Below are 12,347 nucleotides of genomic sequence, written 5' to 3'. Positions count from 1 at the left end.
ATTTCCAGAATGGGTGATCTGTAGAGTCAGAAAACAGATCAGTAGTTGCTGGGAGTTGGAAGAAGGGATAGGGAAGGAGGAGGAAGTGCTAATGGGTATGGTGTTTCTTTTTGGGGTAGTGATAGCTACACAACTCTGGGACTATATTAAAGCCATTAAATTGTATACCTTAAATGGCTGAATTGTGTGGTATGGGAATATATCAAACTTTCTGTAAAAATAAGTTGTGAGGCCTAATAAAATTATGAATTTGCATGAAGAGTGATGTCACTATAAACTACACATACCCATTGTTGTCCTGGTTATTTGTACCTTTCACTGATGACCATCTTCCGAGGCAGTTATACCTAAACATCTGCCTGCAGCAAAGACATGCTAGAAACACGTACATGTGATCTGGTTCCTACTCACTGCTTTATATCACCCCCTGTCTCCCAGGCCCTCTTTCCCTCTCCCCAAACATTTAACTGACAATTTTCTGGCCAGTATGGTGGATGGGGGTATATTCCTAAAGTTGCTATACAAAAGGGCCACTTTTTCACTTGGTTTGAAGCATCTTTCAGTTGACAAGTGGCTTCCCTTAGTAGTTTCTATTCATGGCCCTACTCTGAAAAGTCGGAACTTTTTTTTTTAATTTAATTTTATTATGTTAGTCACCATACATTACATCATTAGTTTTTGATGTTTCGTTCCATGATTCATTGTTTGTGTATAACACCCAGTGCTCCATTCAATTCGTGCCCTCCTTAATGCCCATCACCGGGCTAACCCATCCCCCCACCCCCCTCCCCCCTAGAACCCTCAGTTTGTTTCTCAGAGTCCATAGTCTCTCATGGTTCGTCTCCCCCTCTGATGTCCCCCCCTTCATTTTTCCCTTCCTACTATCTTCTTTTTTTTTTTTTTACATATAATGTATTATTTGTTTCAGAGGTACAGGTCTGTGATTCAACAGTCTTACACAATTCACAACGCTCACCATAGCACACACCCTCCTCAATGTCTGTCATCCAGCCACCCCATCCCTCCCACCCCCCACCACTCCAGCAACCCTCAGTTTGTTTCCTGAGATTAAGAATTCCTCATATCACTTAGATCATATGATACTTATCTTTCTCTAATTGTGAAAAGTCAGAACTTAAAAAAAAACACCAAAATCCTTTGTATCAGTGGCATTATAATTAAATATTATTTAAGTATATTGAAATAATTAAAAAAATCTATGGATGTGAATTAAGCCAGTAAGAATTAGATTTAAACCAAATTTGCTGTTTGCTTGAAACATCTTTCTATATCACTCATGTCTATATATTTTAGTAGAAATTTTGTTACTCTTACAATTTATAAAAAGAAGTTAAGATGCTTAAAAGGAAGTGTACAGATCTGAAAGTGCTTTTCAGAATACAGAATACCTTTTCAGTTGTTTCTGATAACATGACTAACAAAGTATATCAGAAGGTAAAATTGAAATCTTATATCCTGGGTGTGGTCTCCACTGGTCCCTATGGGAACACTCTTTCCTCAGTCATTTCCAGGTAAAGCCTGGGAACTTTCCACCTACTTTCTCTCCATTTTAATTTTAAGGGTATTCGAGTGTCATTGGAGAAAGGATTTGGGCCCTTAAGTCCTACTACGATGAACTCATTTTCAACTGGCAACCTAAGTCTTACCTATTGCTTGATACCTTAATTTTTGTTAACTCATCAGCATGCCATAAATATTTAAGAAAAACCTTAGCAATTCTAAAAAAAAGTTAGGTTAGATAGCAAGGAGAGGGCTATATTTTTTTTTAAAGGATTTTATTTGTTTATTTGAGAGAGAGAGCACCAGCAGGGGGAAAGGCAGAGGGAGAAGCAGGCTCCCCACTGAGCAGGGAGCCTGATGTGATGTGGGGCTCAATCTCATGACCCTGGGATCATGACCTGAGTTGAAGGTAGATGCTTAACCGACCAAGCCACTGGGCGCCCCAAGAAGGCTATTTTTAAAATGGTCATATTTGAGTAATTTAGCTTCTGCCTTTGGCTGTCATTATCCTGTGCCCCTTAGTAAGGCCCACCGCCCTTTTTGGCTAAATGTATGCTTTTGATGTGTGATGTCTCAGAGTGACTTTTTTCCTAATTCTAAAACTTCTATGATTTTCAGGACATCTCTGAGTATTTTTCTAAGTTGGTCTTATTTCTGCTATTATTAGAGTCTGTGTTTTAAAAAATTTCATAGCAGAATGCCTGGGTAGCTCAGTTGGTTGGGTGGCCAACTCTTGATTTCAGCTCAAGTCATGCTCTCAGGGTCATGGGGTTGAGCTCTGTATGGTGCTCCTGCTCACCAGGGAGTCTGCTGGAGATTCTCTTCCTCTCCCTCTGCCCCTCCCCTGCCACTGCGTGTGCATACATGTGCTCTCTCTCTCTCCTCTCCCTCTAAAATAAATAATAAATCTTTAAAATATTCATAGTAATTATACCTTGGACTTGTGGCATTTAGTCCCAATTTCAAATATTCTATCTCATTGTCAGGCTGTTTCTTATTTTTCTAATGCCCACTCCAAGCCAATGCTGTAAACCTAAAGGTGCAACATTAATAGAAGTATAATTCCATTCTCACTCATCCCATATACATAGTAGAGATATAAGATAAATATTGAAGATTTCTATGGCAGCGTGATCATTTTTCGTTAGTCTTGAATTGGTAGGAGAGATAGTGGAGAAAGGAAATTATTTTCCACCATATAACTCTAACCTTGGTGGTAAAGGCATTTTAATGGCAGATTTGAGATACAAAAATTGTCTGGTATTTATATAAGTTCTGCTAAATGCATAATTATAATTTTGTATATTGGTAAACATACACTTTGAAGAACTTTATTTTTGTAGCTTGGTAAACAAGTAGTTCATAATGAAGTATGAATAATATAAATAGAGAAAATCAGCAGATTTACAACTTACTTTCATAAGTTATACCTAACGTGACCCATGAAGCCATACTACTGAAGTGCAGAAGTTGCTCCAGAACAAAGTTATTTTCTTTTTCATCTCGAATACTCAGAACATGTGATTTTGGATCTGTTAAATAAAAAATAGTCAATAATTTTAATAATTACTTATCTAGAACACTTTATTTTGATAGATTTAGAAAATTTTATTTCCCAGCTTAATAAACTCTAAAACAATATTGGAAAATAAGACAGACATGTAAATTAAAACTATCTCATTGTCCTGGGGCTCCTGGGTGGATCAGTCAGTTGAGCACCCAACTCCTGGTTTCAGCTCAGGTCATGATCTCAGGGTCATGAGATCCAGCTCCACATAGGACTCTGTGCTCAGTAGGGAGTCTGCTTGAGATTCTCTCCCTCTGCCTCTCCCCCTGCTTGGGCTCTCTCTCTTTCTCTCAAATGAATAAATAAATCTTTTTTAAAAAACTATCTCATTGTACTAAAATGAATAGATTAAGAAGTTTTCAAACATTTTGATGTTATTTTATTTTATTTATTTTGAGAGAGATAGCACATGGGAGGGGAAGGACAGAGGAAGAGAGAGAATCTTAAGCAGGCTCCATGCTTAGCCCTTCACAGATCTCACGACCCTGAAACCATGACCTGAGCCCAAATCAGGAGTCAGACGCTTAAGCAACTGAGCCACCCAGGTACCCCAAACATCTTGATGTTCAATTTGGTCTTAAACAACAGTGTAAAACTAGCAGCTGATTGGAGAATTTAAAACATTGATTCACTTCACTTTTCCCCATTTAATTTTATTTTTTTTTCACTTTTCCCCATTTAAAGCTTATTTTGAATTGGTACAAATTTAGCCATATTAATGATACACGGCCAAAGATTATAGTAAACAAAACCTCTTGGATGGTCTATATGATAGATCTTCCTTTTCCTTAGAGATTACTCTTTATATTAGGGTTAAAAAAGTGTAATATTTCCCAAAGGTGTTCCTCAGGAAATTAGCAGGAGTTTCTCAGAAAAAGACTAGATGGATAAAAGTGTCAAACATTGGTTAAACAAAGTTAAACTAGTTCATTTATGGCAGTACTTCTTAAAGTATATGCTGACGTACATTTGATAATGTCTAACAGGAAGCCATGGTGTATAGTATTTCTCAACCTTGTTCTTTTTCTAAGGGCCCTTTTCGTAGACTATCTCTCAAGACTAGTTTCTAAACAGCACACTTTTGGGAAGAATGGTTTGATATTTTCCATAGGAACTTCCACAGTTCACGGGTCCATTGTTCAGCAGTCACAAATCCTCCGTGGATCTCACAGGGAATATCTGAAGAGTCCTAAGAACTGAAAGTGTGAAATATGCATTTCTTTTAAGCAGAGCCACTTCTTTGCTTTTGACCACTTATCTGAGCTTTCGACCACCCAAATTCACCTATTTTCACTTTGCCCACGGTCTAACTTGGTTTAACATCCAGTTCTTTGCTTGCTAGAGTCATTTCTTTTCCTTTGTAAGTAGAACTCATTTATTTATACATGTAAAGACAGACTAGCTCTTTAATGGATGGGTAAAGAAGTAATTCTTATATTCTCTATTTTAACTAAACAAAATTTTAATACTTTTTTAGTTGACAATGTAGAAATTAGGAGATGAATATTTTTGAGATCTAGTGCTAATAAGAAATATTTATAACACACCTCAGGTGAGATTTGTTTTTTAATGAACATATACATAATGGCCACATAAGATACTTACTCATTTTCTGGCATTTAGAATGAACTTCATCTGGTGGTGTTGTCATATATTCAGTCTTTGCTATTATGAAATTGTAGCAAGAGTTCTGAAATGGTATCCATGGAGTAAATAGAACAGGAGATGGACACTGAACATTGTCAAGTGCTTTGACCTCTTTTTCAGTATCATCTAAAAAAAAGACAATGGTATGAATTCTAACTTTAGACATAAATGTTAAATCCTGTTCATGGTAATTAGGCTTGATTTGTAGGGAATATTCAGGAAGCCGATTAATAATAGCTTAATGATGCTTGTTCTGTTTATACTCAAATATAATGTGACCTCTTAACTGGGTTTCTGTAAGAAGGAATTTATTTAACACAATTTCTTTCCCCTGCTGTGGAATGAGTGGGAGAATATAAAACATGAGATGCTGTTAGGTTAAATGTAGTTTCTGTCTTCCCCTATCACCAAACCTGAAATACAAGGGGTGACCTCAGAGACGATACAAAGATATTAATAATGGGCACCTAACTATAACTTTGGAACTCATCTTTAAGTTTCTGGTTACTGATATCTTCTCTAATTTTATAGATACATCTTATTTTTTATTTATTTTTTTAAAGGTACATTTTAATGAAATATGTGATGTTCTAAGTTGTTGCTTTAATGAAAGCAAACAGAAATAGTTGAAAATCTGACATCTAGAAAATCAAAAAAATTTTATGAAAAAGCCATACATTTAAGAAGATCCAAATATAGATATGCTCTACTCACAGCCAATCAAACAGATTTAATCTGCAGTAGATACCATTCCGAATCTTTCCCAGCTCACAACTCCCTCTGTCTGGAAAGTAACTGTATCTTCTCTCTACTGCAAACGCACAAATGTGGGCCCCTGGCAGTTGTGAAACCACTTTCCTCTGAGTAGGCTAGAGATCGCATTCCTTACTTAGTAGGGTACATCAGATTCTCTCTAAGAATTTGGAATTCAGGAATAGTCAATTCATCTCCAGTTCCAGCTATTATTGAAAACTACAGAGCTGCCATGTTTCACCATGTGCAGAGAGAAGCAGAAAGTATATAAAAAGAAGAGTGCAAATCCATAGAGAGAAACAGAAGGGATAGGTGGGAGATAGTATCTCTGGGTTCCTGATTCCATTCAGTTTCTTATTCCCATTCTCATGAAGCTCAGCTATATCCCCATTTTTGAGGATCTAAATTTCCCTTTTGGCTTAAGCTAGCTTGAGCTGGTTACTGTTACTTACAAACAAATGAATCTTAACAGTGGCTCTTAAAAAGAAATAATAGTTGTTGATACAAATTACCAAAAAAATTCCCACAAATAGAGTTTCCTATAGGCTATAAACACAAAATATATACAAAATGAGGCTAATAGGAACTTAAAACTGAAAGGTCAAGTACCATTGTCAGCTGACAAAAATAAAGATATGTCTAAAATAACAAATCAATGACAAAGTACCTAACATATAATAATTCTACCTGAATACAAATTTTCACAAATTTTGTTGTAAAAAAGGACATGATTATAATTTCAAAACCAGATTTTACAAAACTACTCCCCATAAATCTCACTATTCATGAGACTGATAATAATGTAAGAATTAAAATATTTAAAATTAGCATACTTCCTGGATAGTAGCAAATAGCACCTGGTTGCATATGATCACAATCAGATGTTTTCCAGAATCCATCAGTGTCTAATATTACACAGTCTTCAAGTTGCCCATTATTTTTAGTCCAGCGACTAAATTGAACATGTTTCCCATCTGACCAACCAAAGTTGAGTTCATCCTGTAAGCAGCAGAAATACATGTCAAGTGGCAATACATTGTGTTATCCCTTTTGTATTATTTTGTCCCTTGTAGTCAATCTAATGACTTTTAATTTTACCTTATATTTAACACACAGTTACATAGCACTTACCATGCACCAGGCAGGGTTGTAAGTGCTTTGCAGATATTAACTTACTTAATCTTCACAACAACCATATGAGATAAGAACTATTGTATCCATTTCACAGATGAGAAACTGACGGCTTGTCATGTGTGCCAAGTCCCATAGAATATATACTGCAGTGCTGGGATTCTATTCCAGGCCATCAGACGCTAGAGTCTATGGTCTGAGCCATTACACTGGGCTGCCTCACACATAAACGGAACTGTGGGTTGTTGGAAGTCAGAGAAACAACATGAAGTAGTGGAAAGAACATGGGCTCTGGCGCTAAGCTTATCTAGTTTGGAATCCTGGTTCAGTCATGTATTAGTTTTTGATTTGAGTTTACCTTGCCAAGTTTCCATCCCCTCAGCTATTAAATGGATGTGACACTTAACCTCAGGGCTGGAATTAGTGGGGTAATATGTAACATAATGGCCAGCTGGTACACAGGAAGAGCTACATAAATGTTGGCTCCCTTCCTCTTAACCCTGACTCAGGCCTTGTGCACCTCACACTGCTGTTTTTACACTTGTCTTTATGATGAAGCTTCCTCATTCACTCTATTCTATTGTGCACTAAGTCTGTGAACATCCGTCCGTCTTTACATCCTGACAAGGGCCTGACCACCCACCTATCTTGAGAGAGGTACAGAGTCCAGGGGATAGATTGTGGGGTACAGACCTGTTTGAGCTTCCCCATGGCACTGCCAGAGCACCAGGCCTTATATACTGACCCAATGAACTAAGCTGTCCTGAGGCCCAAGGCAATTTTACATCACTGGTTTATTTGGAATATTGGGTAAAGGCCACACACAGTATCCTTAGTAAACTATAAATAGCAAACATGTTTAAGCTTCAACACCACTGTTTCATTCTGAAACTGTTCTCCACCAGGGTTCCAGCTGTAACTTTGTCATTAGTTAATCCCTAAGCTCCTGGGCCTTGAATGTGGATCTTTGGCCAAGTGATGTTGCTTGTACTTGGTATTACCCTAGATTCCTTCACCTTTGCTGCACTCACAACTAACCCAAGTACCTGGGCCTTTGGAACTTCTATTCCTTGTAGATAAATCCCTGCACCCTCTCTCTTTGCTGAATACCCTCTCTCTTTATTAAGACTGTAAGTATCTCTTTACTAAATTCTTGACCTTAATTGATCTTAATTAAAATGTATCTTTTCTAAGGGAATAATGTCCTTTCAACATCCACAACGGCAGGCTGTTTATTTTTCCATTCTCAGATACCAGAGGGCTATGAGAATGGAATAATAGGTATTTTTATCTCCTTTAGTCATTCCTTTAAGGTTTATGCAAACTCCCAGATTCCTTGCCTCTTTCTGACATTCACTTAGGACTTAGCCTCCTTGTTCCTCCCTGACATTTACTAAGGTGATGCCCCATGTCTTGCTCATCCTCCTGGTCCTACCTTTGACTTATGGACATTCATGTTCATGTGGATGACTCACCAGTTCCCCAGCCTTCTTGACTTCCTCTGTTTCTATGTACTTCCAGTTCTACCTACTTAAGAGAGCTGCTGCCACAGCCACACTCTGGACTTTACATAACCCAGAACTGCCACAGGGCTTAGTTCAGGCCAACATCAGCTCCTGCATGAATTTCTACAAGAAAGCTCTAGATCCCTCACTTCCTCACCCATCCTCTGCCAATACAATTCTTCTTAAGTAAAAATCTGTTATTGTTACTATCATGTTTAAAATCTTTCAATACACTTCCATTGCTTTCAATGGAAGTTTTGTTTATTTTATATCATGTTCCAAAGATTTAAGGCAGTTTATGCAGATATGTAATAAACCTGTTAAAGAGTGAAAGGAAAAAGAGAAACATAGGTGAAGATTGAAAATAGGATAAGAGGGTGCCTGGGTGGCTCAGTTGGTTGAGTGGCTGCCTTCAGCTCAGGTCATGATCCCGGGGTTCTGGGATCGAGTCCTGCATTGGGCTCCTTGCTCAGCAGGGAGTTTGCTCCTCCCTCTCCCTCTGCCTCTCCCCCTGGCTTGTGCTCTGCTTTCTTTCACTCACTCTCTCTCTCTCAAATAAATAAATAAAATCTTAAAAAAAAAAGAAAGAAAATAGGATAAGAAACAAGATCAAAATCCTTAAGTGGTGAAAAAAAGTTAAAAAATGGTATGATCCCAAAAGTCTTAAAAACATACATGTGTACATAGAAAAAAACCTTGAGAGATATATACCAAATTATTAAATCATATTTGTTACTAGGTACTGGGATTACAGATGATTTAAATTTTCTTTAAAAAAAATTTACTATAGGGGCACCTGGGTGGCTCAGTCAGATGAGCATCTGACTCTTGATTTCCTCTCGGGTCATGATCTTACGGTTGTGAGATGGAGCCCTATATTAGGCTCTACTGGGTGTGGAGCCTGCTTGGGATTCTCTTTCTCCCTCTCCCTCTGGGCTCTGCCCCCCACCCCCACCCCCCACCCTGACTCAACCCTATCTGGTTTTTAAATTCTTTTCTTCCTCTCTTCTTTTCATTGGCTGGGGACACATGGCAGTTCCTGAGTCCCACTCAGTCTTTAACTAGAATAAAAAGAAGTGATCAGCTACATATGTCCACTAGAACTTTTTCTTCATCTAAACAATAAAGCACCAGATCTTTCAACAGTAGAAAGACGATGGCCACTAAAAATTACACACTTCATGAAATTTACTCACTAGAGTAAGATTTTACAATCTCCAGGTTCTTTTAGTCTGATAGGAAAAATGCTGTGTGCAACAAAAATTTCACATTCCATCACCCAATCCAGGCAGTTGGAACTGAAAACTTACGTCTTGACTGGAGAGTCCGATCCATAAAGAAGAGTTATGAAGAACTGCCTGCACAGTTAGGAATGCCTGCTGGTACGGGTCCGTGATGCTCACCAGCTGCATGTTATCTTTCTGACACTCCCTTAGAGCATCAAACCAAGTCATAGACTTCAGGATGATTTTGTACAGATTATTTAGATACTTTACTGTGTCTGAAGTATTCTGCAAGGTCTGTTTGCTTTCAACTTCTGTGTTTAAAAAAAAAAAACAAAAAATCACCCACTCTGCAAGTCATGGGACGTTGATCTTCAAGTCTCCACAATGAGTATTTCAGATATTACTTATCTATTCATTTATTTTAGATTTTGGTTAGGAGAACTAGGTATGTCTTGCTGTGCACCTTAGGTAATATGTGTGAGCCACAAAATTTGTTTTCTAAAATTAAAACAAAATTCTGTTTTTGTTGATCTGATTTAGGAAGGAAAAAAAGCAGCCTTCAATAAGATCACCATTTCAGGTTGGTGTCAAATACCTCCTTTGTTTAAACTCCTTCAACAAGAGAAAGTGTTAGGTGTTCCCTTTCGAAGTTTTCATCTGGGAGAGCTCCAATGAAAGAAATGAACAAAACAGCCCACGAGAGGCTGTACTGAACTATTGCTTTACGGTACTTTTCTGAATAAAGCAGTTCCTAAACAGTATGAGACAAATGAGCATAGTTTAACAAAAATTTCTTTAGAAGTACATGGATTATCTACTTGAGGTTCTCATTACATGACAGTTTTTTTCTTTTTAATCATTTGTTAAAAACACTGTAATCAATGAAAACAACGTAGTACCTTCTAAAAATATCTTTTTGAAAATATGGATGATTCTTATTTTTAAGCACACATTTTATTTTTATTTGGGTTACAGTAAGGTACACACAGTGATCTGTTTATAATGCTCCACACTTTTGTGTGTGTGTGTGTGATAAACTTAATTGTGAATGTTTACAAAAGTCAATTAAAAACATTACACTTTTTCTCCTTTCTCCAAGAAAGTAATAGCTGAAAAATATCAGAGTAGAAAAAAGAACAATCATAACTTCCTATAATTAGGCAACTCCTATTAACAAATTCCAACTGATACTTAATTTTGGTATTTAATTAAGTAAAGCAATGATAATTAAAAAAGATCACATTCTATTTGAGATAATCTGACTCACTGAACCAATATGGATTTAGCCATGTTGAAATTTTAGGGAAGCTATGTTTACAAATTAATAGTAATTCATTTATAAGATTTTTTGTGAAAAATACTGTATATATATAACAGCATAAAGTACCATAGTTACCTACATAATAATTTATACCTGAATATTTCTGACAGAGAGACAGAGTGTGGCGTTCACTGCAGGAAGTAAAATTCCATGTCCCAGTATAAGGCGACTTTTGGAGGTTGAGCATTAAAGCACAGTGGTATTGGGACTCTTCCTCAAAAATCTAAACAAAAAGGCAAATATGTACAAACAATCATGAAACTATAACTGTCTGAAAATCCTAGCAGGAGAACTTTATATTCCAAATCAGATTTTTCCTCCTGTAAAAAATTCCATTAAAGAGCTTACCATGAAATCACAAGAAAACCCTCAAAAATTTCCAAAGCATGGGCAAAGGGCAACTAACTTTGGAAATTATAAAACAGAACAATGGCAATATTATTAAATATAAATTCCAAACAGATAAAAACTGGTAAAAGATGAAGACACAATTATAGTAATATTTAACACTCTGCTATCATTCTTCACATTTCAAAGCAAAAAGGTAATGATTATTAATTCAATTTATTAGATGTTTATAAAAGTTTTATGATGACAAGCTGTAAATACTATACAATAGAGAACTCACCTTAAAGCTTTGATCCTATACTAGTCACTATAAAGACAACCATAAATAAAAGTATCTATTTAGATTTCATTCTCTGACCACAAATCAATAATACTACATATAAAATTTATTCAAATTATAGTGTTCCTATATTTTTCGTATGTTTGAAACATATCACACACTTAGAAAAATAAGACAAGCTTATCCTAGGAGCTACAGATTTTTTAAAAAAACACATACATAAGTGCTGCACAATAAACACTGAACCAAAAATGAAACAAAATAGTTATAGTTAAGAATAATATGAGGACTATCACAAGGGAAATGAGTAAAAGTTTTTATAGAGCTAAATATGTATTCCTATTATTATTATTTATTATATTGTGTTGACACACAATGTTACATTAGTTTCAGGTATATAACATAGTGATTCAGCTTCTCTATGTGTTGTTATGCTTCTCTATATGTTGTTATGCTATGCCCCAAGTGTAACTACCATCTGTTGCCATGCAATCCAATTACAATATCATTGACTATATTCTCCATGCTGTGCCTTTTATTCCTGTGACTTATTCATTCTGTAACCGAAGCCTGTATTTCCCAACCCCTCTTCCCTCTGGCAGCCATAACTTTGTTCTCAGTATTTATAGGTCTGATTCTGCTTTTTGTTTGTCTATTCATTTTTAAAAGATTTTTATTTTATTATGTTATGTTAATCATCATACATCATTAGTTTTTTTAATAATTTTTTTATTATGTTATGTTAATCACCACACATTACATCATTAGTTTTCGATGTAGTGTTCCATGATTCATTGTTTGCGTATAACACCCAGTGCTCCATTCAGTACGTGCTCTCTTTAATACCCATCACCAGGCTAACCCATCCCCCCACCCCCCTCCCCTCTGTGATTTTTAAAAAATTTTTTTATTGTTATGTTAATCACCATATATTACATCATTAGTTTTTGATGTAGTGTTCCATGATTCATTGTTTGCATATAACACCCAGTGCTCCACTCAGTACGTGCCCATTATAATATCCATCACCAGGCTAACCCATCCCCCC

At 36.4% G+C, this 12,347-nt stretch overlaps 1 protein-coding gene across 4 annotated transcripts in view; it reads right to left on the bottom strand.

The window, feature by feature from the left end:
• LY75 (lymphocyte antigen 75) overlaps positions 1-12,347 on the bottom strand; it is a 133,093-nt gene that overhangs the window by 53,300 nt on the left and 67,446 nt on the right. For all 4 annotated transcript variants that reach the window (XR_012375498.1, XR_012375500.1, XR_012375499.1 and 1 more), the window contains 5 exons: positions 10,765-10,894; positions 9,435-9,661; positions 6,322-6,487; positions 4,694-4,861; positions 2,937-3,053 (listed from right to left, as the gene is read on the bottom strand). Coding sequence is in view for 1 of the 4 variants with exons in the window: in XM_073883641.1 (XP_073739742.1) it covers positions 2,937-3,053; positions 4,694-4,861; positions 6,322-6,487; positions 9,435-9,661; positions 10,765-10,894 (808 nt within the window). In the remaining 3 variants the exon portion in view is untranslated. The remainder of the gene's footprint in view (positions 1-2,936; positions 3,054-4,693; positions 4,862-6,321; positions 6,488-9,434; positions 9,662-10,764; positions 10,895-12,347) is intronic.

The sequence above is a fragment of the Callorhinus ursinus genome, unplaced genomic scaffold, assembly GCF_003265705.2.
Source record: "Callorhinus ursinus isolate GAN/ISIS: 27379988/994484 unplaced genomic scaffold, GSC_fseal_2.0 scaffold2, whole genome shotgun sequence".
Taxonomy (NCBI): Eukaryota; Metazoa; Chordata; class Mammalia; order Carnivora; family Otariidae; genus Callorhinus; species Callorhinus ursinus.
The sequence above is the reverse complement of the archived record's forward strand: the minus strand, read 5'-3'. Positions and strand labels throughout refer to the sequence as shown.